Here is a 24,045-nt window from a genome sequence, read left to right on the forward strand (position 1 = left end):
TATTTTGTGTAGGAGAAACGAAAAAACATTAAATACAAAGCTATTGCTGATAATTAATTCAATCATTCTCAGTTTCTTTTTCTTCATATTACTAGATTAATAAGCATACCCTATTCCTTGTCTAACTAGTTCAAAAAAATGTGACATCTAACGAATATAGTACTACCTCCATCCCTGAAAATTTGACACAATTCACTTATTACCATTTTTGATAGTGAATCTCATATTCCACTAACTCATTCATACTCACATTTTATTATATAACTAATACTTTAAAAGTAGGATCCACGTCCCATCAACTTTTTCAACTCACTTTCCATTACATTTTTTAAAACCTGTGCCGGTTCAAAGTGTGCCAATATTTGGAAGACGAAGATAGTATATAATAAGACAAATAATTATTCGAAATTTCAGTATCGAGAACTAAATAGCTCATAAACTAGGCTGGCAATATATCATGTGAAATTGTGAAGGGTTCAAAATAATAAATTTGTGGTGGTGACTGGGATTGGTATTTTGAGTCGACTTAGCAAAGTCAATCAGAAATAGAAATGAGAAATTTACTTTAAATTGCCTTAATTGTTATCATAATAAATTGATAATGAAATGTGGTCCAGTGGGCCTGCTTTGTAGATAGTGAAATTTTCACACTATTCTTTTTCTTTTAATTATTATCCCAAGTGGAGAATATTGCTACCATATTGCTCAGGAAATTCAAGGAACTTATATCAGTTGTGTTTGGATACAATTATCTATTTGTGTTATAAAATTCTTAATTTTTAATTTAGGATTTTTTTTCTTTGCGCCATATTCTGAAGTGTTCGAGTAGAGAATGGGGTAGCTCTGAAACACAAATCAATGACCACTTAATATATGATTGAAGATTTATATTATATAATTGACAATTTCAAAGAATTGATTTTATATCCACTTTATAAGATTTAATGGTGAAGACATTATTGTATACGACATCAACTTGATGTTTATCTTGTATGTACAAGTTCTATCTAATTGACTAACTTGTTGAGATATGATCATGTGTCCTATTACTATGCAAAAGTTAAAAGTTACTATGTTCAAGAACAGTACACCAATTTTGTTTCGTTTTCCCTTTTCTCATTTTATTACTATATATATTTATTTACTCTTCCCTTTTCCATTTTATAATATTTATTTACTCTTTTCTTTTTCATATTACTTATACATATTTACTGTATTTGAACCAAACAAGTGAGAGCTCCTTTTCCTTTTCCTTTTCCTTTTCCATTTTATTCTAGTCTTTGTTAAATGTTTATTTATTAAAAACTTAAAATTCCAACTTGGATACTTTCAACGTTGGTATAAATTATAATACTACTAATATACTATGGTCTAAAGGAATTGGATAGTTTTGTGCATTAGTCAACCAAAAAAGTCGTGGAATTAATTGAGTGTATAATACAACTTCTCTTATTGCATAATATAAATACTACTTATCTTATTACAATATAATGGATAGATACTATTTATTGTAGCTTTCGTTATGAATCATATCTATCTATCTAAATAAGATCAATATGTAAATTACCACGAATTTTGTAACTCCTGTTTATTTTGTGAGAAATAGAGACAATCTTAATATCGCATTCCTAACTTAAAATTGATGAAATTTAAGAGAAAAAAACTATTGGTGCATTCTAAGTTAAAATTGAATGGATAAAAGAGAGACTAAAAAATTTGTAGAGGAAAACGTTAATAATGATTTTCCAGAAATCTATGAATTTAAAAAGTGCAAACCTCTAATTTGAAGTTAGCTCAAAAAACTTGAGGGTAATGTTACAATTTTAAAAATTCGAAATTGTAAGTCAAATCCAAAAAAATACTAGTAACAATGAACTTAATAAAATCCAAGTTCAGCTTACGACTACAATAAACATGAAAGTTTAGGAACGAGGTGGCCTAGGGCTCTTCCGAAGACGTTCTCGCAGCCAAAGGTGGTTGGCTTGCCCCCGTCCTTGACAACGTGCAAGTTCTGGACCACGACATCCCTGCAAGGCACAGCCTTGCTGCAATTCAACACCACCGCTTCATCTCCGCTTGAAATTCCCACTAACACATTGTAGCTCACGTTGCTAATCGCTACCGCATTATTCTGCGCCAAATTCATATATAAACCATGATTACTAATCTCTTAATTACCATGGATCGGAGCAATTAACAATTAACTACAATTAATTCATTACACTGGTTATGTATTGGTTGCCGCCGTAGAATTGGTCTATGATGATCGGATACATCGTGTCATGGAACCATAATTTCTCGTAGTGTATGTTTCTAACATACCCTCTCCCGCCCTGCCATGTCTTGATCCTTGCACCGTTGGTTGTGTTTCTGAAAAGGACGTTGCTCACTGTAATATCTTCGACTATGGCTTCTGCTCCATTGTTGCCTAAGCTTCCGATGCTGAAATCAAATACGATTCTATTGATTAGAGTGTTAACAAATGAAAAATAGATAAATATAACAGTATCTCACGTCAGTGTTAAAAGTGAATAAAAAATAAATAAATATAACCTTATCCCATGTCCTGGACCACAGACGATGTTGTCAATCCTTGCGTTTGACGTCCCATTAATTATTGCAATGCAATCGTCTCCTGCATTTTGATCGACTTTTAATTTCAAATTACTAATTAAATGCTAAAAATAATTAATTTGTTAAAGAAATGGGAGGACCTGTCCCAATTCTGCTACTTGTTATATGAACATTTGTACAATACTGAAGAAGCATTCCGTCAGTGTTGGGACTGTTTCCAGGAGCTTCCACGGTGAGGCCAGAGATGGAAAGCGACTGAATTCCGTTGAGGACGATATGCTTTGAAGGGCTGTCCTTAAACGTCAGACCACCATTTATGGTGACATTATCTGAGTTCGCAATCTCCATAATCTATCAAAATTCGAATTTCACATACGTATATAATATGACATCATCAGTTAATATGTACTACTATAAATACTATATAAAGAAAGGAGTACTCACAGTTGGTCTGTACATGTTCTGAAAAAGAAAAATACACATATATTAGAAAGTCATGAATTTAGAAGATGATATATGTAATGAAGTAATATTAATTATTGAGATACATACTGTATTCTGCCACCATTGTTGGCCTTGGCCGTCGATGACGCCTTGGCCTTCCAGCGTTAGGCCATCGACTTCGTGAAAGTAGAGCAACTGGTGACAGACATTGCCATCGCATCTCCACGAGTAAGGACTAGTAGGCGCCACGAGATTCCCATCTATCTGCAACAATCACATTCACATTAATATAAATGGAGTTGGAGATATAATTAGTTCCATATATACTAAGACATCACCTTCACAGTAATAGAGCTCGAATTACAAGGGCCCATGAAGCGCAACGGTTGGATCAAGAATGTCTTCCCTGAAGGAACTTTCATGATCGGAGACGACAATGATGCGCATGTTGCTTCCCATGCTTTCGCAAACGCCTGCAACAAATAAACACCAACATTTTCAGTAATTGCTATTCCAAATCTACTCAATAAACTTGAGTTCATCATAATTTCAAAAATCAATTTTTTTTTCGTATATAGCCCCTTATATCACTATCACTATGTTGTGTAGTTTTTCATTTTTTTTTTCTTACTTTAAATCACTAAACCAAAAGAGTGAAATTAGAGGTTATAAATTGATTAAATTTTATGATTTAAACGACTAATTCAGTGTAATTACATAGCTTGGTTTTGTTTACATCCGAAACTGTTGCATCAGCATAGCGTTGCAATAACGGGTCCGATTAATTTCATAAACATCAACTTAATTTTTCAATGTAATTTGATAGTACTCGTATCCAAATAAATAATCAGGCACGTGCTTTAATTAGGTTCTCAAGAAATCAAAGAAAAAAAAAAACTAGTAACATTATTAAAATTATGCATCTAGTTGATGTCACACAACATTTAAACGTCAAAAATAAATAAAACTATGATGCAATTCCAATGGGAAAATAGTTGAGCTTTGAAGATGTTACCAGTGTATCATCAGCTTGTCCATTGCCGATTGCTCCATAATCAACAACGCTGAAGAATGGTGTCGACGCTGTTAAGATTGGATAACAAACCAGAAAAAAAGCTAAAAACTTGAAAGAGTTTCTCATTTTTCGACTTCTTTTTTAAGGTATCGGGAGGAAGAAGATGATTTGATGAAGGCTTCACTTAGTATATTATTATATGTGATGATAAAGATTATATACCTTTATATATTGCTTGATGATATGTTCTTTAGATAATATTTTACGTATCAAATTGTAATAATCATTTAATATTATAATCTTAGAAATTAATCAATAATTTTATTTGGGCTACACAATATAATAAAATAATAAATACAAATAATATTACATGCATGCCAATCTTATTCAAATAATTTTAATTTAAAAAAATATTTTAGGTAATGTAAACCACTTTCTTTGTTGTGGAATAATTCCAAACTAACGTGGTAAAATTGTACAACTAATGTGCTTGTATTGGAAACATATTAAAATGCAAAAACAAATACGTAGTAGTCCATATAATTGAATATGTACAAGAAGATTATAGTTAGAATTCAAAATTAGGTTTAACTTACTATATAATTAATAGGTACAATCATATTGGTATTATCTGATAGATATGTAATTAAAATATTATTTCACATGTTTATATACTATTATATTACACAATGTGATACGATTAGGTAGATATTATTTCATGATACGTCATTTATATAATTTGAACTGCATATTTACAAGCCCAAAAGAAGGCCCAAATTATGCCACAAAAATCAAAATAGAAAAATTATGTAAGAAAGCCCAAATAATAATTGAAAATTAAATAAGAAATGGAGATGCGGGGTATCGATCCCCGTACCTCTCGCATGCTAAGCGAGCGCTCTACCATCTGAGCTACATCCCCTGTGTTTGTCACTATTAATTATATATTTTATCCAATCGTATTTTGGTAGGATAGATAATATTTCGTTATATGGCCAAAAATAACATAAAATGTGTGTTATTATTATTTTGTTTACTTATCTTCCCTGCTAAATTGTCCCTAATAGTAAAAATTATCATTCTAATGATAAAACGCAGACGTAGGTCTCTCTCAAATAAATAAGTTTGTGACAACACACTTCTATTAAGGAATTTAAAACGCGGTTGAAAACTGTTATTTTCTCATTTTTCTATCCATGCCTTTTTCATTCTTGAAAACTGTACACTGTTATAAATTTCCCTAATTATATAATAGTAATGGAACAATTATTAACTGTCTGCTTAGTACGCATGTTAGTTTGATGAATAATTTGTGTTATTTTATAATCAGGAAAAATCCGTGTTAAAGTCCAAGTTTCAACTTAAAAATATTTACTCATCATTTTAGTAGGTTACACAACTTACAATTTGAAAATTGGATTTAGATAGTAGGATGAAATTACTAAGCTATTCATCATTACATTCTCTATTTGAGCTAACATATTGTGGATAGTATTTTAGTTCAAACAAAAATTTAAAATGGTATTTTATCATCTGTAACAAACAAGAATTAAAGATAAAATAAATAACAAATATGTTACTGCCACAAATTTTTTATATCGAATTTTTTATTTAAATATGTATGTCATTTATTTGTCTTTTAAGCTAATACAATTACTTCTATTTTTTCTTTAAAACAAATATTCACTCTGTCAACTAGAAATAGTACTATTAGTGTAAAATATAAATATTTTAATATAAAATTAATAAAATAGAAAGAGAAAAAAAATTATAATTGTAAGTTAAAAGTGAATGAACAGAAAAGAGAAGGAAAAAAAAATGTAACACCGACGACCATAAAACCGAATATTACTATTTGTAATTAAAATTGAAAATTACTTTATTATTTAGTGGATAGAACTAAAATTGAGACTAAAAATAAATGGCGTATTTAATAATTTAAATTAGTTTGTATATGAAAGTTAAATTTACCTTTCAAAGATTGATGGAAGTTATTCAGGTAATTAAACACTGTATAAATTTGAATACATTTCGAAAATGACTTTGTACCATTTAAAGGCACAAATCCAAGTAAATTATTATGAAAATATATTAAAGTTGATATTGTTGGAATCTATGCCCGGTCAATGAACTTTGACCAATTATAATTTCAACGAGATATTTAATTTTGTGAAATTAAATAATATAGTGTCGATCTACGTTCGGAGTAGATGACCGTGGTATATTTATTTTCTCAAATCCGATTCCCGGTGAGTGAGAAATAATTGATTAAAGTTGTGCAAAATTGCAAACTTAATGAACTATGAGAGAAGCTTAGGGAATAATTAAGAGAGTTAATTATCCCACATTGGAAGTTACAACCTTATTAAACTAGTATTTAATAAGAAGGATTAGTACATGTAATAATTATAGTGGACTAAGATGGGCTGTAAGAGCCCACACGCGCGCACACGCGCGCGCCGCCCGCCCCGCCGCGAGCCTCGAGCCCGAGCCCTTGCCCTTGCCCTTGTCCTTGCCAATGTGGCTGACACGTGATAGTCCACGTCGTGAACGAATCTAGAGTCTTCTAGACTCGGCCTCTCTAGCTCTGAGCGTGTAACGGCTCGTAACGCCCGAACGTTACAGCTTGTAACCGACGACCGTTACGGTCTAGCATTAATGACGGCCATTATGGCCGTTGACCCCCTGCAGTGGGGACCGAGGCTAGCCATTCCATGCATTCTACACACATCAAACACTAGAAAGCATTCTGCATCATAAGCTCTCTCTCTCTCTCTGCACTGTTCTTCTGTCGAAGCTCTGCCCTCTCCTCCATCCAGTTTGCCGGAGCTCTGCTGATAGCGGTGCTGCTTCACCAGAGACGCAGCCGTTTTATCTTTGGGGACGAAACGCCAATCCGAAGAGCACTACCGGGGCGTATCTCGTCTTGCGGAAAGAGGCCTCCTCGACTCGGCTATTTCCTGTTCTAAAGTTTGTAGTTCCGATTTCCATTTGTAATTTTCGTTTCAGTTCTTTTCTGTATTCCATTTTGGGTTGTATTACGCCCGATTATCTCTTGTAACTCCCTAAAACCAACAGATATTAGATGCCAGTACTAAACCAAAAACTGAAAAGGAACTTGGCAAATATGAGATGTTGAGATTCAAATATGCTACTCATTCCCACATTAGATTCATGCATTTTAAAGTATTTTTCAGACTCAATAAATGTAACGTCCGGGGCAAGAATACGAAGTGATGCCGGTGCAAAGGCCCGGATAAGGAGCAACTTCTACATCTGAAGCGGAGGAGGCAAGAATAAATCGAAACACATCCGAACGAGAGGGATTCCGAGGATATGTCGGTATGGGCACTACATAAAAACAACAAATTTACTGTCGGAAAATTTCGTCGGTAATCTACATGTTGGCAATTATTTTTAGCTACGGACTACGGAAATTCCGTCGGAAATCCATCAAATCCATCGTTAATACTTTTTTCAGTCGGCAATTCCATCAGTAATTACCGAGGAATTGGCCACGTTGGTAATTCCATCAGTTATTCAACTTTTTTTGGTAGTGGGAAGTGTATATTTGAGGAGAATCTTAATAGATTTGATAGGTGATACTCGTACCAACACAACAGATACATCTTATTTTCTTTTGGGCATCCTTCTCACAAGAACTTCAAGGTTAGTGCTTCATATGGAGCAATTGTGAGATGGGTGATCCTCTGGGAAATTATCTCCGAGGGAGCGTGTGAGTGAGGAAAAAATACGCTGGAAAGACTTGTGTTGGTCTGTGGGGAGAATCGTCAGCCTGGGAGCCAGGTTGTTACAATAAGATGTTTTTCCCGGTCGATGAATGCCGAGGTGGCACCAGGTCGGGTGGAGGACAATGTTTTGAGTGATTTCTATCTAAAGAATAAAACTCGGTCGGGTAGTTGCTATGCCACTTTGGCACCCGACTGTAATTATCGCATATACCACTAGCAAACACCCGCCCGGGTAGTTTTTGTTCCAATGCAAGAGACAAAGCTCAACATTCAAAGTTGCAGATACGAAAATAGTCAAAGTTTCATCTTTTTGTTATTAGAGCTAATGATTAGGTCTATATTGTTCACCACGGCAATATGTCTTCCTAGTGTAGAAGATTACATTAAAATGCCTTCTACATAGAAGACCTCTTGTAATGGTTTAGATTAAACAATCTAGCACAATGTAGTCTTCAGCTTCATTAATGTTCTTTCAATTCCAGTATTTATATTTATGGATTGCATTTCTGTTTTACAATAGTTTTCGTGTCACTTTAGTACCCAGTTGGGTGACCCCTCCGAGGAGGCATACCGAGTCCAAAAAGAAATACCAGACCGGGTGACTAAGTGCCAAAAGTAATACCCAGTCGAGTGAGTGTTGCACCTCAGTCCAGTAACCTATAACCGGTTGGGTGACGTGTTGATGCTAGGTGGGACTTGCAGTTTTATTCCACATGGATTCAATTTCATGTGTTTTTTTGTTGTTTTCAATGCTCTAGATTTCGTTATGCTTTGCTAAGTCGCGTAGGTTGCTCCTAACATGTAAAAGTAGACGGATTGTTCAATTGATTTTCTTTGAACTCTAAATATTCCATGTTCATGATCATCATAGGTTTCATAATTATATTTACCTTTTTCCGTGTATGACTAATGGTGAATAACATATTCTATCTTTTATCCTCTCTTTGTTTTATTGGTAAATAAACATAAATTTTAAAGGTTACGCTAAGGAGGACTGAACCTGTGACCTTTGTTCGAGCATCAACCATTCTACAATTTGGTCAACATACGCACACATTTTATCGTCTCTTTAACTAATTAAAGATTGGATGGTTTACATTAACTTATGATAACTTATTAGATTTGATCTATTCAAGTGAAAACGGGCTCATAGATAGTGTGTAAATCAAAATGCAATATTAGGAACGAGATGGCCTTGAGCTCTTCCTTGGACGTTGGCACAGCCGTAGGTTGCCGGCTTATCCCCCGTCGCGACAATGTGCATGTCTTCCACCACGATATCCCGACAAGGAACGGCTTCGCTGCAGTTGAACACCACCACATTCTCTCTCCCCGAACTTCCCACCATCATTTTGAAACTCACGTTGCTGATCTCAACTGCTGAATTCTGCACCCACCAAATTCACTAATTAAATATGTAACCATGATTAATCTCTTCTGTCGGAAAAATTAATTATAATTAATTACACTTGTTGTGCATTGGCGTTGATTGCAGTAGAATTGGTCGATGATGATCGGATTAATTGTGTCTCGAAACCAAAATCGTTCAAAATGTATGTCTCTAGCGTACCCTCTTCCTCCCTGCCATGTCTTGATCCTTGCACCGTTGGTGGTGCCTAAGAAAACAACGTCGCTCACTCTAATATCTTCGACTCTGTCTTCTTGTCCATTCTTACCTAAGCTTCCGATGCTGCAATAAATCAAGAATTTTTTTTTTTATCATAAGATATGAACATACTGTTTTCATTTGGAGGGAGAATGAAGGTGATCTTTGACCTTATTCCATGTCCAGGTCCACATTTGATGTTTGTAATCCTTACATTCGACGACCCATTAAGTATTGCAATGCAATCGTCCCCTACATTTTGTTGGACTATTAACTTCAAAATATGCTAAAATGCAAATACTCCTTCTACCAAAAGTAGTCTTACTGGTGTACAACACAAGTTTTGTAGAAAAATTAGTGAAGTAAGAGGAGAGAGAGAGAAAAAAGTGAGTAGAATAAATATACTCTATTTGGAGAAATTTTTCATTTTTGGATGAGATTAATGATGGACAGGCTGATATAGAAACATGAGATTATTTTTTAATGGACGAAGGGAGTATTAAATATTGAAAGAAATGTTGGACCTGTCCCAATAATGCAACTATCAATATGGGCATTTGTAGAGGCTTGAATATGAATTCCATCAGTGTTGGGACTGTCCTCCGGAGATTGTACCGTGATGTCAGAGACGAACACCGACTGTAATCCGTGGAGGATGAGGTGCATCAAAGGGCTGTTCACAAATCTCAGACCGCCACCTACTCTGACATTAGCTGAGTTTGAGATCTCCATAAGCTATCAAAATTTAGATTTCAGATACGTGTATAAAATAACATCATCATACTATATACTATTATAATCATACAGAAAGGACTCACGCTTGGTCTGGTTTGGCCCTGAAGAGAAAACATTTTTGTGTTAGAAATAACATCATCATACTATATAGTAGTACAAAGTATAAAATAAATATTATTATTGACATATATACTTTGTTCATCCACCATTGTTGGCCACGACCGTCGATGATGCCTTGGCCGAGCAGCGTTAAGCCCTCGACTTTGTGGAAGTAGAGCCATTGGTTACAGTCATTGGCATCACATTTCCAAGTTGAAGGATCAATAGGCGCCACTAGATTCCCATCTATCTACAACAACATATATATGCAATTGCAATTTAGGAAATGGAATTCGAAACTATTAATTTGTTAATTAATTAATTCAATTAAGAGAGACAACAGACCAAAATGGTGAGAGGGTTCGATTCACAAGGGCCCATGAAGCGCAATGGTTGGATCAAGAATGACCTCCCTGAAGGAATTATCATGGCCGGAGGCGACAATGATGCACATGTCTCTTCCCATGCTCTTGCAAATGCCTGTCAATAAACAACCCACATTTTCACTAAATTTGCTAGTCCAAATCTACGATCAATAAAACACAAAATATAAAACAAAATTGTGACGTCATTTTGAATTGGAAAATAGTTATATTTACATTTGTATCATCAGCTTGTCCATCGCCAATTGCTCCATAATCAACAACGTTGAAGACTACTGTCGACGTTGTTACGATTGGATAACAAACAAGAAATAAAGTTAACAAATTGAAAGCTTTTATCATTTTAAGAATTCTTTTTTAAGTATCAGAAAGAAGATTTGAAAACTTTCACATGCATTTATATTATGTACTACTATTGAATGTGATCACGATCATATAGATATTACTTTATGCATGATATGTTATTTAGATGATATTTCACGTATTGAATCGTAATCATAATATCATCATCTAACAGATAATAATTAATTAATTTGTGCAATACAATATAATGAAATAATAAATATAATAATATTGCATGTCAATCTTAATCAAATAATTTTAAACTGAAAAATGTTTTAGGCAATGAAACCCAGTTCCTTTGTTTTAAATTATAACTCAAAATTACAACCTTATTAATTTAAGTTATAGTTAGAAATTTAAAATTAGCTTTTATTTATTATATAATTAATTCGACCATATTGATATTATATGATGATTACTGATATGCACTTTTGATAATATTTCACATGTATATATATGTATTATTAAATGTGATACGATAATGTAGATATTATTTCATGATATGTCATTTATATAATTTGAACTGCGTAATTATACAATATTTTCTCTTAAGATCAATACAAAAATTATTACTATTTGAAACTGCACACAAAAAATTCATACTAGCACAAACGAAGGCCCAAAATATACCGCAAAAAATAGAATCGTAATACTAGTATTTTGTAAATAAAGCCCAACGTATACCAACAAAATAAAAAAGAAAATTTATTGATTAAAATGGAGATGCGGGGTATCGATCCCCGTACCTCTCGCATGCTAAGCGAGCGCTCTACCATCTGAGCTACATCCCCTTCATATATATTTTTTATTATGCTTTTAAAAATATTAATTCTACAACAAACAGGTTTCAATTAACGAATTATTGACAACTTTTGTTTTCTCAATTTTCTGCGCATCATTTTCATTTCTAAAATGTAAAAACTGTCCATTGTTATAAATTTCCATAATCGTACATCTTTATTATCCTTCATCCTAAAAGCCTATCAATTTTTTTTTTTTGCTTTTCATCTTCTCCCTTTATTAACTAAATGTGAAAGTCTCTAAGGCTCTATTTTTAAGCACAAGTCTTAGCATGCTTCTCATTTATTTCAATAAAGGATAAAATTAATTAAAATAGTAAAGAAATTTTTCTGCTCCATGCCTCCATCCGAGATTCAAAGTTCAAACACAATCCACATTAATCCAATATACTTATAAAAGAGATATATCCACCGTCCATAAAATAAATTTCATAATACTATAAATTAGGAAGTTGTGCTTCTTAGATTGTTAGGATGTGATAATCGACTCATCACGACACATAAATCAGAGACGTTTGTGATTCTAAATTTAAGTTAGTATATGACGAAACCTTTTTCTTTTTTTGGTTTGATTTCCAACACCGCCTTTAGCGGAATTCGACTAATCATGCTAGATTGGGTTTGCAGAGAAACACAAGTTTGAACCCATTATCTCAAGGTCACCACAGCTCCGCACTGCGTTGATAAACCATTTTCTTTTTAAATTTAACTTTTTTTACAACCAATTTCATCATTGAGATTCTTTAATTCTTTATGAAGTTCACATATAAAAAAAAAATCTAATACTAGTTATTTGCGTATAATAAACATGGCAAGGTCATGCTGTCGTCTGTTGCCTGAACAATAAAATGTGCTAGATTCATGGTCAGGGAGTTTCTTAAGTATAATTATTGAAACTTATGCAATGCAAGAAGGAATTCAGTATATAGGAGTAGTATTTATAGGTGGAAATTCATGAAATTATAGGAAAAAAAGTACTATTTCGAAAATAAAAAATTCTTTGTGGAAGAATCCCTTCGTACCATAATTCATGTCTAACTTTCTTTTCTAATCAATCTCAATATTATCATACTTCCAATTTTTTTAGATAACTATTACTAATATACTCAATTATATATTTTCAATCTTTATTAATACTATTATTATATTTTTCTTTCTCTTGAGTTAACACATTTAATAATAATTTCTTTATTTAAATATACTAAATAATACTCCTTTCGTTTCAAATAAAATACTTCCTTTTGGAAAATATGAGATTTTATAAAGTAGTATAATATTGTTTACAAAAATGAAGAAGAATAAATTTATAAATAAAATAAAATAGAGATGATGATATTTTTTTAAAAAAAAAGCAATCATATTCGATGAAACAGACCAAAAAATAGATAGGAACAAATGAATAACAGTAGCTTTTATAATCTAGTGGTGCCAAACAAATATCACATCTTAATCGCAATGGAGAATACAATATGTATTTCTATAAAGTATTCGAGTACATATCTTACGTGTAATCATGTGTGATTACTGAATAATCTGAATTGAGTGACTCAGTATACTATGCTAACACTGATAATGATATTGACAGTGACATAATGCAATTGGATCAGTTGCCAATTAACTAAACACAAACAAAGCCTAAAATGCCTCCACAATGATAGAGATTGATTTGTTTTCTTCGTCTGTTTGTCAAAACCATAACATTCACTACGCTTCTAATTGTTCTTTTGAGGACTCCACCAATTCTCTAATTTCTAACTCACCCTCTAACTTATAAATTTGTTCGTTGCCAACAATAGCACTACCTTAGAATAATCGAATCCGAGAATGACGGGTTTGGATTGACCCGTCGTGGATCTATCAAATAATTTGATATTATCTCCATCTAAAATTGAAATTATAATTTTTCATTTTGGTCCATACATAAAAAATATTACTCCTGTGGTTATTATGACCCCTTTTTTTCACACTTATTTTGTTTTTTGTCAAAAAAAATGACTTAACTTAATTGGAATATTTCAAAGAGGGATACGACTTAACTTAGTTAGGACGGAGAGAGTACATAAGTTTACTAAGCATTTAAAATTTGAAATCTATACATGTATAAAAGACGAGTTTTGTGGGAGGTTTTGAATGACTATTTTGTGCAAGGAATATAAATGTAATAATTTAAAATAAATTTTGATTAAATAAATTTAGTTGTGGAAAATTTTAATGTAACAGTTACAATGATTATTCCCATTGATTACTTTTAATTCATTTCATTTGGTAGTAAAATAATATTCTTTTGGAATTGGATCAAATGATGTAACCTCCTATTAGAGTGTGGCATTAAATTACCTTAATTTTGCATCTAATAATTTAATTATGCATCATTTTAAAATAAATAGTCAAAAATAATTTCAATTATTTACTCACAATTTAATGAATGGTTCTATACAATAGTCCATATCTTGGACTTTTTTAAAATGCCAAATTAAGCTAATAATTATCAATTAAGAGTATGAATTGGATATGATTATAAGAATGATTTCTAACGTTTTTTATTTATATCATAAATTATTATTTGTGATAATTACTATTTATTCGCTAGACAAATGTTCTTTCATTTTTGTGATGTATAGTTGCATTTGAAAGGTTTTAGAAATTGTTGGTGATCTTGGTCTATAAATACATGTTCTATCATTGTGGAAACCGTAAATGAGGCATAGCAGGTGTCATGTGAGAGAGTGAAAGACGAGAGCCGAAGATGTGAGTCGGAGGTAGTGGAGAGAGAGTTGTGCAAAAGATGGTAAAGGGGAAATAACACTTTTAAATCATATTTTGAAGATCATTCTATTTTAGTATATCTTAGTATTTTCTTCATGTTAATTTGTTTTATTTTTCTGTCTAGGCTACAATATTTTGTTTTTTACAAATAAAGAAATCACATAAGTTTTTGACTATTTATAATATTTTGAACCTACAGCGTTACACATTCGTCGTCAACTTCGTCACTTCTATAATTTTCATGCAAAGAAAAACACCTAAAGTCAACGAAAATATAAATCATCAATTTAGAGATTAAGGAGAAAAATAAGACTTAAGAAGAGTCAGCAGTAGATGTTGTTTGTATTTTACTATATTTTTTTCTCTATTTTTCATGACTTACTAACTTTTATTTTATTGCTCTAATGTTTATATATGTGTGTTTTTTATTTGTTTTGTTGTTCATTATTTTATCTTTTTATGGTGATATCATTGTCCTAATTATATTTTTTTAGCTGTATATTAAATATTTATATCAATTGAATATTGATAGTATTTTAGTATTAAAGTGTGTATGTGTTAAGGATGGTAATTTTCTTTGTTGTAAAGACCAATATAAGTGTTGTAATTAACAAATATTTCCATGTTGATTTAATTTAAAACTTATTTAATTTTATATTTATAATTATCTAACATATTGTGACTATAACCCATTACATTTTATTTTTAATCTAATGTAATGATGTTATTTTTTATTTTATTTGAATTATTCACAATATCTAATTAATAAAACAAAAATATTTTATGTCACGCATAGCGCGTGGGCTAACACTAGTATATATTAAAATTCCACTATTCAAGAACGTGGTCAATCTTAAATGGGAGAGATGGAAATACTATTATGATGACAAGATTCAATACTACTGCCCCCGTCCTAAAAAAGTATGAACTTTTGATTTAGCACGGATTTTAATGTATAACTGAAAAAAGTAATAGAGATAGAAAAAAAAAGCTTTAAAAGTATTATTAGTGGAGAATGAGTCCGCCTTATTAGAGAAAAAAAATTTCAAAATTAAAATTTTCATACTTTTCAAAAAATGGACTAAACAAAAAATATTTTATACTTTTGGTACGGACGGGGTTTTAATTATGCTAGGAGTAGTATTTTTGTATGCACAGATGTACACGAGTGGTTTTAGTTTGAGTCTACAACACCAAAATGGAGTAGCATATATCCCTTGCTCTGCTATCTCTGCCTTCTCGCATCCCCAAATAGCCAATAATCTTTTACGCACACTTTTCTTTTTTTTTTCCAAACTTGTTCTTCTGCACCAGCTGCGTTACTATCTCAAGCAAAAACCACTCCGCGAAAGAGATGAGCAACCGCTGTTCCCACACTTCCCATATCACCGCCATCATCATCACCAGCTTCTTCCGCCACAAATTCTGAACCCTTTTACCCCTTGTTTTTGTTTACCAACATCTGTCACTGCAAATGTCGGATTCTTGAATTCTGTAGTCTATAACTTTGTTTTTTTGTTCTTGTCTGAATGGGTGGCCGTGATTTATCTGTCGGCGGCGGCGCTCCTCTCAATCTGATGAAATATTGCGGCCATGCTCGCCCTCTGGATTCTGTGTTTGCGTCTGCTCCTTCAAATTCGTTTCTTGGTATGTAAATTTTTCCCATCATCTCCAAACTCTTGTTGCGTTCTGTTAATATACGATTTTTTATATATTTGTGTGTTAGTTTTAGCAGAATTCTTGTTATTGAAGGATTTATGTTCCTAGCTTGTATGTTTGTTTTGCTTAATATTTGGACGTAATTCATGTGGTTTGTACTTTGTACACAGACTAAATTGATCTTCTGTTACTCTGTTTTTTGGATTTGGTTTAATATGTGTTAGAAACTTAGAATCTCTATTTGTCTCACATATGTACTTGGCAATGATCTTTTCTTATCTATATAAGTGTGGATAATTCTCCCCCTTATGGCACGGCGAACAGCCAGTTTCTAATATGATATCAGAGCAAGCCCAAGTCGATGATGAATATCTTTATCTGGTGAAACCAATTCATCACTTGGAAACGATTCAAGATATCTATGAAATCACCATTTTATAGCTGTTTGAGATAGTATTTTCTTTATTGTTGGCATTTGATGTATGTTTATTTCATAGTGTGAGTGGAATTTCCTTCTTTCGCAGGGCCGGGAGCGATGGTGAGTTTTGGAGCTGTTGGCAGGGATAACGGATCAGGAAACTCGTTCTATCAATCGTTTGAGATGCAGGAGAACGGGGACGAATACTTGGATGACTATTTTAGCCAACCGGAGAAGAAGAGGAGGCTCTCGGTGCATCAAGTCCAGTTTCTCGAGAGAAGTTTTGACGTTGAGAACAAACTCGAGCCAGAGAGGAAACTTCAACTGGCAAACGAGCTTGGTCTGCAGCCTCGTCAGATTGCAGTGTGGTTCCAGAACCGCAGGGCTCGTTGCAAGACAAAGCATCTCGAAACAGAATACGAGACGCTGCATTCAAGCTACAAGACCTTGAAAATGGACTATGATTACCTCCTTAAAGAAAATGAGAAGCTAAAAGCTGAGGTAATGGGAAACTCATTCTCAAAAATTGATTCCAATTGCTATTCTTGCTTTCCATATGCTCATATCTGTGATGTTGCTATATTCTTACCAGGTGCTTCACCTCACACACGACGCGATGGCTCAAGATGTGGAGCACGTGAGCTCAGGAGAATCGTACACTAAGGAACTATCAGAAGCAATGCCAACTTCTGCCAATGAAGAGCATAAAGGTTTTACGAATGACGAGCAAAGCTCAACGAGAAGTGATGCGGCCAATGAAGACAGTCCCCGGTTGAGACATCATTCTCTGTTTGTCGAATCAGGTGAGTCTTCTCATGACTTTGATCACAGTAAGTCTGTTTTATCACTTCACGAAGAAGTTTGCTTGAACGAGGAATTGCTACAGCGTGCTTTTGTCTTTCCTAAGACCGAAGATGTGTATTGTCACCATCACGCGACTTCCTGTGGCTATGGATTTTCTGTCGAAGATCACGCCTTCAATTTCTGGTCGTATTAAGTTCTTGTCTACGAACTTTTTGACTCTTTATGTATAAGTCTTTTGAGTATTTGGTAGTAAGTAATAAGTGAGTGTTGTAACAAATCCAGGCTCCCTCAGTCAATAGTCAGGCCATGTCTAAATGGCTTTATGTGAAGATATAGGTTTGTTTCAAGCTTTTGTTGTTCTATGTAGTATCATGTTTTAGTTACTACTTCAGTGAAAAATATGTGAATGATGTTGATTGCTTGTTTGAGTCAGAAGAGGACTTGACATTCATATTGATAATACAATAAGATACTCCATGAAATAAAATACGAAACCAATAAAATGAAACATACACACAATGACGGTTTATGGAGCTGTGCTTTCTCTTACAACTTTTTTCACTCCTTCGATCACATATTCAATCTGAAACTATTCCAGAGATTGTCTCCATTGATTTGGAGAATGTTAGTATGCCTTGAATCTGTACTGTTTGCCGCTAGTCAAATGGGGCCTGACGCTATGCTATGTTTCTGTTTTGGATCCTAATTGTCATATTGGGTATAGCCCGTCTCATGTACCTATTTATATAGAAGTAGGGCACATAAGTTTGTAATCTGAAAAACATAATCTAAATACAATTTGTTCTCCGTTCTTGCCGGTGGACGTAGGCAACACAACGTTGGTGAACCACGTATATATGTATCTCTTTATATTTTTGTTTGTCTCAATTACACAATTGCTCTATTTTGTTACAACATAGAATGATGTTCATTCCTTGATCCAGCCACTCGAGGTCCGAGGATATGCAGAAGAGCTACCTACATATACGAAGTAGAGAATGCCTCAAGACGAACCTATTTCCTTATCATTGGTTTTCATGGAACCAACTCAAAGATGCTTGGATTATCAGACCAATATCCAATCCCCATTGCTGTAAAATTTTATGTTGCTAAAAGTAATAGATGCTCTTACGCGTTTCTATACTTTCCCAATACAAATTTAGTCACTATCCAACTAAAGTATATTTCCCTAACTTGCAACAGAGAACTCCCTGCAACTATCTATATCCAAACTTTTCAACTTTTGAGTAACGATAATATTAGACATTGCCGAGATCCATCCTATGCACCGGTACAAATATGGGACATGAAAGAGTTGGAGCAAATTGAGATATTGGGAAAGAGCCTTGTAGCTCCACCTCATATTGCTTCTTTGAAAAAGCTCTGAGATATTTATTGGTTTGAATACTAGCATTTGTACTATCTTGGAACTCTTATATTCTTCACATGAAGAAATTTGGAATGCAGATTGAACTGATGCCTTATGATAACCATATCGACCTTTTAAGTTTTTCTGATGACTAGCATTTACAAATCATGTGGTCAAACATGTAGTCATGTTTTTCCGATGACTCGTTGCGCACTGACGTTTCCATGTTTTTGTTTAGTTATACTTTAAATTTCCCTGCTCATTTGTTCCCCTTCTCGAGTACAACATGCACAATCCGGGATGGGCATTCGGGTTTCGGTTCGGTTTTTTGCCAAAACCGAACCAAACCCGAAAAACCGAATTTAGTTCAAAATCCAAATCGAACCGAACCAAAAAATTGAAACCCGAACTTCAAAAACCGAAAAAACTGAAATTTAAAAAAAACCGAAAAACCGGTATTAATAGGGTCCTGTCAGGTTGAGATTATTTAGCTAAATTGAGAAATGAGATGCAATATGGGCCACTAATCCACAAGATTAACAAAATGTCAACAGATACCACATTATGTCAACACGGGGGTATAGTTGTAATTTCATTAATAAAATAGCGTAAAACATAAAATTGTATTTCAAACCAATTTTTAAAACTCTCTCTAAAACTCTGTTGAATCTTCATACAATTCATACAATTCGAACACCTTCAAAATCTCGTTGGTCTTCAAAATTCAAACCATATACATTCAAACACAGTTTTCTACAATGACGATCGAAGAGCAAAATCAAAGAGAATCGGCTGAAGCACCGATTGTAGCTGAATTTGCTGAAGCAGCGATCGAGAAGAATTGGCATTCCAAATCGGTGGTGGTTGAAGCGACTCCTTCAGGTTAAGAAATTGATTCAAATTTTAAGTATATTGCTTCAATTTTGGTGAAATACATCTGGATTTGGTTTTTTATGAATTCAATTCCTGCTGAATTTTTTTGTTGATTAGCGATGGTAGAATCGGAAGAGATGGAAATGAATAATGTTGCTGAAAAAAACGGAAGAGAACAAGCATCACCTTCCAGTTAAGGATTTATTTTAATTTTTAAGATTATTGACATTTTATACACTGGCTATTGACATAGCTATAATAATATACTGTTGACATAGTGTATGCTTGTTTGAATGGCTGTTGATATAATTATATTGACATTATAAATTTTAACTATTGACATAATAGTAATAAGATAATTGTTCTTACTATATATGGGATATACCTGTTAATCAGCATAATTAATACCTGAAATTCTGTTAATTGTGCTTGGTATATCTACTGACATAATTTTAGTAATATACATGCACTTGCTGTCAACAGAGTACACTTGTTATTGTCATGATACTTTGTATAATTGATATAGATTTATTATCTTTGATTTTAAACCAGAAAACAGAAAAACATCCAAGCGAAAAAGGAGTACCTCAGTATCTCAGAAAGAGTTAATTATTATTGAAAAAAAACAAAAGAAAAGTGTAGAGGATGGAAAACAGATTGATATTGCCGAAAATTTATCTCAAAGGCTTCTAGTGAAAAGGAAACCGATGTATTTTGTTGATGCAATAAGCAGACTGAATGAGGAACAGATTAATGCTGTGAAGGAGTTGGGTTTTGAGAGTGTCCTACATTTCAAAATTGATTACATTCCTAACAGAATAGCATTATCATTATTAAAAATTTTTGAAGAAAATAAGTGCAAGATAAAGCTTTATAATGGGAAAAAAATTCATATCACTGAAGAGGATGTGGAGCTTGTATACAGATTTCCAAGAGGTGACATTACTTACTCCAGAGATAAGTGTAAAAGTAATGCAACTTTCATGAGGGAGATAGCACAACAATGTGGTACGAAACTAGGAAGCGTGAACCATAACGCTGTTGAATATGTTATGTTGAAAGATCTTCAAGGAGGAAGACAGTTCAAGAGAATGTTCTTGGTATTACTAGAATCAACATTGATTGAGCAATCAACATGTGGAATGGTGAAATCTAAGATTGGAGAGATAATTGATGATCTGGATAACGTGAGAAATGTTAATTGGTGTTCGTATATAATATCTGTGCTCAAATTTGCAAAGCAAAATTGGTCGATCAAGAGAAGAATGCCTTTACTGGACCACTTCCCTTCCTTATGGTATGTTTTACATTTTGCATTACAGATTATTAACATGATTACATTAGGTTGTATGTGTAGTTGATATAGCTTGTACTATAGTTGACATAAGTTGTATTAGTTATTTAAGTGGCTTGTGTATTGAGTTGACACTACACACTAGTAATTGACATGCATATTTTAACATATGCAGCTCTGCTACTTAGACAGAGTTACACAAGACAAGCGTCCTGTTCCTCGGACATTTCCATTAATGAAAGGATGAAAAAGTGAGCATCTTCAGGCTAGAGAAGATAAAGAGATCAGTGCAGGAGTTTTTGGTTTAGGACATATAAAGAAGAGATACATTCGTAATGAGGAGCAGCAACAAGGGAATGAAGAACAAAGTCTTGATGTAGATGACAGTGGAGTTGGGTCTTCTTCTCAGAACCTACTCCCATCAGATATGGTGACAAATGTAGTAAAATACATCAATCAGATAAATGATGGCAGGACCAATCTTGTTAGAGTCCTCAAAGAAGTTTCTTCACAGATCAAGAATAATGATTTATTCGGATTTGTTTGTGATATTGCTAGAAGGGCAATTGGAAGCCAAAAATCTCCGGTTGTATCTGTGAGTGACACTTTCCTACATTTGTCCTGGTCATTTAATATAGACAACTATGTTGCTGTTGATAACTGGAAAGCAATGTTTGACTCAATACGAAATGCTGAAAAAGAAAACGAAACACTTGAAGATTTGAATGAATTTCCAACTTTCAGATTGGGAGATTTCTTTGATAAAGTAAGCACATAATCAGCTTATATTGAGATTAATACATCATTTTATTGATATATGTTTCTCTTAGTTGACACTGGATTACTCCTACAGTTTAGAAAGTAACATTGTTGAACTAATTTTTGAACAGGCTGTAGAACAAAGTAGAGAAAATTTACCTACCTCACCAGTTGGTAATCCTGAAGAGGTCAGACAGACTGTTGAAGAAGACGAATAAAGTAAGGAGAACATGATGTGTGATGGTAATAACGAATCAAACTCTCCTATCTCGACAACCATACTAGGATCTCCACGGACAACATCCCCATCTCTCCAACAACAAGAAGTCAATGCTTCAGAGCATGACAACATACTGCCATCACCAACAACTGAATCTCCTGGACATGTCAACACTCAAGCATCACTTTTAGCATCTGAGAACATGGTCAGTGAGTTGGAAATTCAAGCAGAAGTTGAAGTTGATAGGGCATCACCAACAACTGAATCTCCTGGACATGTCAATATTCAAGCATCACTTATAGGATTTGAGAACATGGGAAGTGATTTGGAAATTCAAGCAGAAGTTGAAGTTGATATAGAGTTAAGAACACAAAATGTCTTGCACATATTATCAAAAGCATGCAGTGACTGTGAAATCAGCAACAATGAAGAAGCAATCAAGGTAACAAACACCATTGTTGATATCATAAATGAACAGGTACAATTTATAATGATTATATTAAACTCTAGAAGCTTTGTATATAATTTTATATAAGTTATTGACATTGTGGATATCGTAGTTGACATAGATAAATATATAATTGACTTGGTATAGCATGGAGTTTCAATATTAATTACAAATTGTACATATGGACTTTCAGGAAGGAAAGAGGATGCAGCTGCATGCTCAATTGTTGAGTATATGATGCGAGAGGGTATTGAAACACTGGATGACACACCTCCTGAATGGAACATACAAAAATAAGGACATAAAGGGAAAGAGAAGATGCATGAGGAAAAAGAAAAAACTCTTGAAAACACAGAGAGAAGAATGACTGTGTACCAGGTAAAATAAGTAAAATTAACCTTATTATTTTTTAAAAAATGACTGAATTGTTGTTGACATTGCTTGTAATAGTTGTTAAAATGGCTTGTATGTGTAGTTGTCAAAGCGTGTAGAGTAGTTGACATAACTTGTATATGCAGTTGACACGATATGTATCGTAGTTGACATAATTATATTAGTTATTGACATGATTAGTATAATATAGTTGACATGATTTGTAATTGCAAGTAACATTAAATTCATTGACAACAGAACCCGAACCCTGTTCCGATCTCTGATATTCCACTGGCTGAAGCTAGAGAGATGCATCCTAGCCCGATGCTACGCTCACCATTTGAAATACGAGCTGTGCATAAGAAAACAACCCTGAACCCAGATGAAGGAGATATGTACTACTACATAGTAGAAACTGAAGGAACAAATGAGTATGCATAATTTAATTCTTTGAATAATCTATACAATACTTTTATATTTCTATGCAATTGACATAATTTATGAATGATGTTTAAATGTTGTCTGCACGCTTTCATTTCAGTGATTCATGTGTCTACACTAATGGCTTTGTTTGGGCAAGCAAAGGAGTGTTTTCATCTCTGAAACCCATACAGAAATCAGTATAGGTGTAATTGATGTATGGGCAGTATACCTGAACTGCAGAGAAAAGGAAAGGGCAAAAACGTCTCCTCCACGCCTGTTTCTAACAACATCCCCATGCGTGAGTAATCTAAATTTATATAAAAACTATTTTGAGTGACAGATTTCACTAACAAAAAAAGTTAAATGCAGTATTTGAATATAACAAATCGGGGGCCTCATTGGAATCCATTACAATCCAAGAACAACTTTATATCACGAATTGATCAAGAGACTGGAAGAATACAAGATTTCGATTGGAGAAAATTTGATTTGGTAAGAAATTTATTTTCGTACAAAGATCTCACAATGTCACCAACATAAATTTGGACAGGTGTTGTCAAATTCTTTTGTCTAATTTTATATCTCATGTATTATAGGTCTTCTTCCCATTTTTTACAAGTGGCTATTACTACCTTGTTGTATTTTGGATGAAGATCAACAAAATTGAGATAATAGATAGTGTCAAACCACCTAAAGACAAGGATCCATTGGAAAAGTATAGCCTTGATGTTGGAATACTGGTATGCTTTTTCAATATAATTGACATTATGTTTACATTTTGTTGACATAATTTGTGCATCTTGTTGAAATTCTTTGTATATATAGTTTAATTTAGTTTTTTTTTTTTATATATTTGCAGAAAGATATGTTTGAGGCATACTTCAAAGAGA

General features: G+C 33.4%; 3 protein-coding genes and 2 non-coding genes across 8 annotated transcripts; 1 reads left to right on the top strand and 4 right to left on the bottom strand.

The window, feature by feature from the left end:
- Window positions 1-1,756: 1,756 nt before the first annotated feature.
- LOC125193788 (putative polygalacturonase At3g15720) lies at window positions 1,757-4,159 on the bottom strand. The gene is made up of 8 exons (XM_089063704.1): window positions 4,034-4,159; window positions 3,357-3,491; window positions 3,127-3,282; window positions 3,019-3,036; window positions 2,715-2,925; window positions 2,554-2,635; window positions 2,223-2,442; window positions 1,757-2,131 (listed from the first exon to the last, which is right to left on the bottom strand). The coding sequence occupies exons 1-8, from the start codon at window positions 4,157-4,159 to the stop codon at window positions 1,904-1,906; spliced, it is 1,176 nt and encodes a 391-aa protein (XP_088919830.1). The 3' UTR covers window positions 1,757-1,903.
- A 723-nt stretch (window positions 4,160-4,882) lies between these two features.
- TRNAA-AGC (transfer RNA alanine (anticodon AGC)) lies at window positions 4,883-4,955 on the bottom strand. Its single transcript has one exon. It is a non-coding gene; the product is annotated as a tRNA-Ala (tRNA).
- A 3,995-nt stretch (window positions 4,956-8,950) lies between these two features.
- LOC125193797 (putative polygalacturonase At3g15720) lies at window positions 8,951-10,950 on the bottom strand. The gene is made up of 8 exons (XM_048091681.2): window positions 10,825-10,950; window positions 10,571-10,705; window positions 10,320-10,475; window positions 10,210-10,227; window positions 9,916-10,126; window positions 9,562-9,643; window positions 9,253-9,475; window positions 8,951-9,172 (listed from the first exon to the last, which is right to left on the bottom strand). The coding sequence occupies exons 1-8, from the start codon at window positions 10,948-10,950 to the stop codon at window positions 8,951-8,953; spliced, it is 1,173 nt and encodes a 390-aa protein (XP_047947638.1).
- Window positions 10,951-11,668: 718 nt separating this feature from the next.
- On the bottom strand, window positions 11,669-11,741 carry TRNAA-AGC (transfer RNA alanine (anticodon AGC)). The gene has a single exon. It is a non-coding gene; the product is annotated as a tRNA-Ala (tRNA).
- A 3,939-nt stretch (window positions 11,742-15,680) lies between these two features.
- LOC125211520 (uncharacterized) lies at window positions 15,681-18,799 on the top strand. 4 transcript variants are annotated; one of them, XM_048111353.2, is made up of 5 exons: window positions 15,684-16,163; window positions 16,700-17,094; window positions 17,186-17,396; window positions 18,342-18,512; window positions 18,601-18,659. In XM_048111353.2, exons 1-5 carry the CDS (start codon window positions 16,046-16,048, stop codon window positions 18,642-18,644), a joined length of 939 nt encoding a protein of 312 aa, XP_047967310.1. In that variant the 5' UTR covers window positions 15,684-16,045; the 3' UTR covers window positions 18,645-18,659. The 4 variants fall into 4 exon arrangements, with proteins under 4 accessions (XP_088919779.1, XP_047967310.1, XP_047967318.2 ...); XM_089063653.1 differs by having other exon boundaries at window positions 15,681-16,163; window positions 18,342-18,799; XM_048111361.2 differs by lacking the exons at window positions 18,342-18,512; window positions 18,601-18,659 and adding an exon at window positions 17,480-17,780 and having other exon boundaries at window positions 15,686-16,163.
- The last annotated feature ends 5,246 nt before the right edge of the window (window positions 18,800-24,045 follow it).

Source organism: Salvia hispanica, chromosome 2 (genome assembly GCF_029641045.1).
Source record: "Salvia hispanica isolate PSC_SH4W2 chromosome 2, Shi_PSC_v1, whole genome shotgun sequence".
In the NCBI taxonomy this organism is placed as follows: Eukaryota; Viridiplantae; Streptophyta; class Magnoliopsida; order Lamiales; family Lamiaceae; genus Salvia; species Salvia hispanica.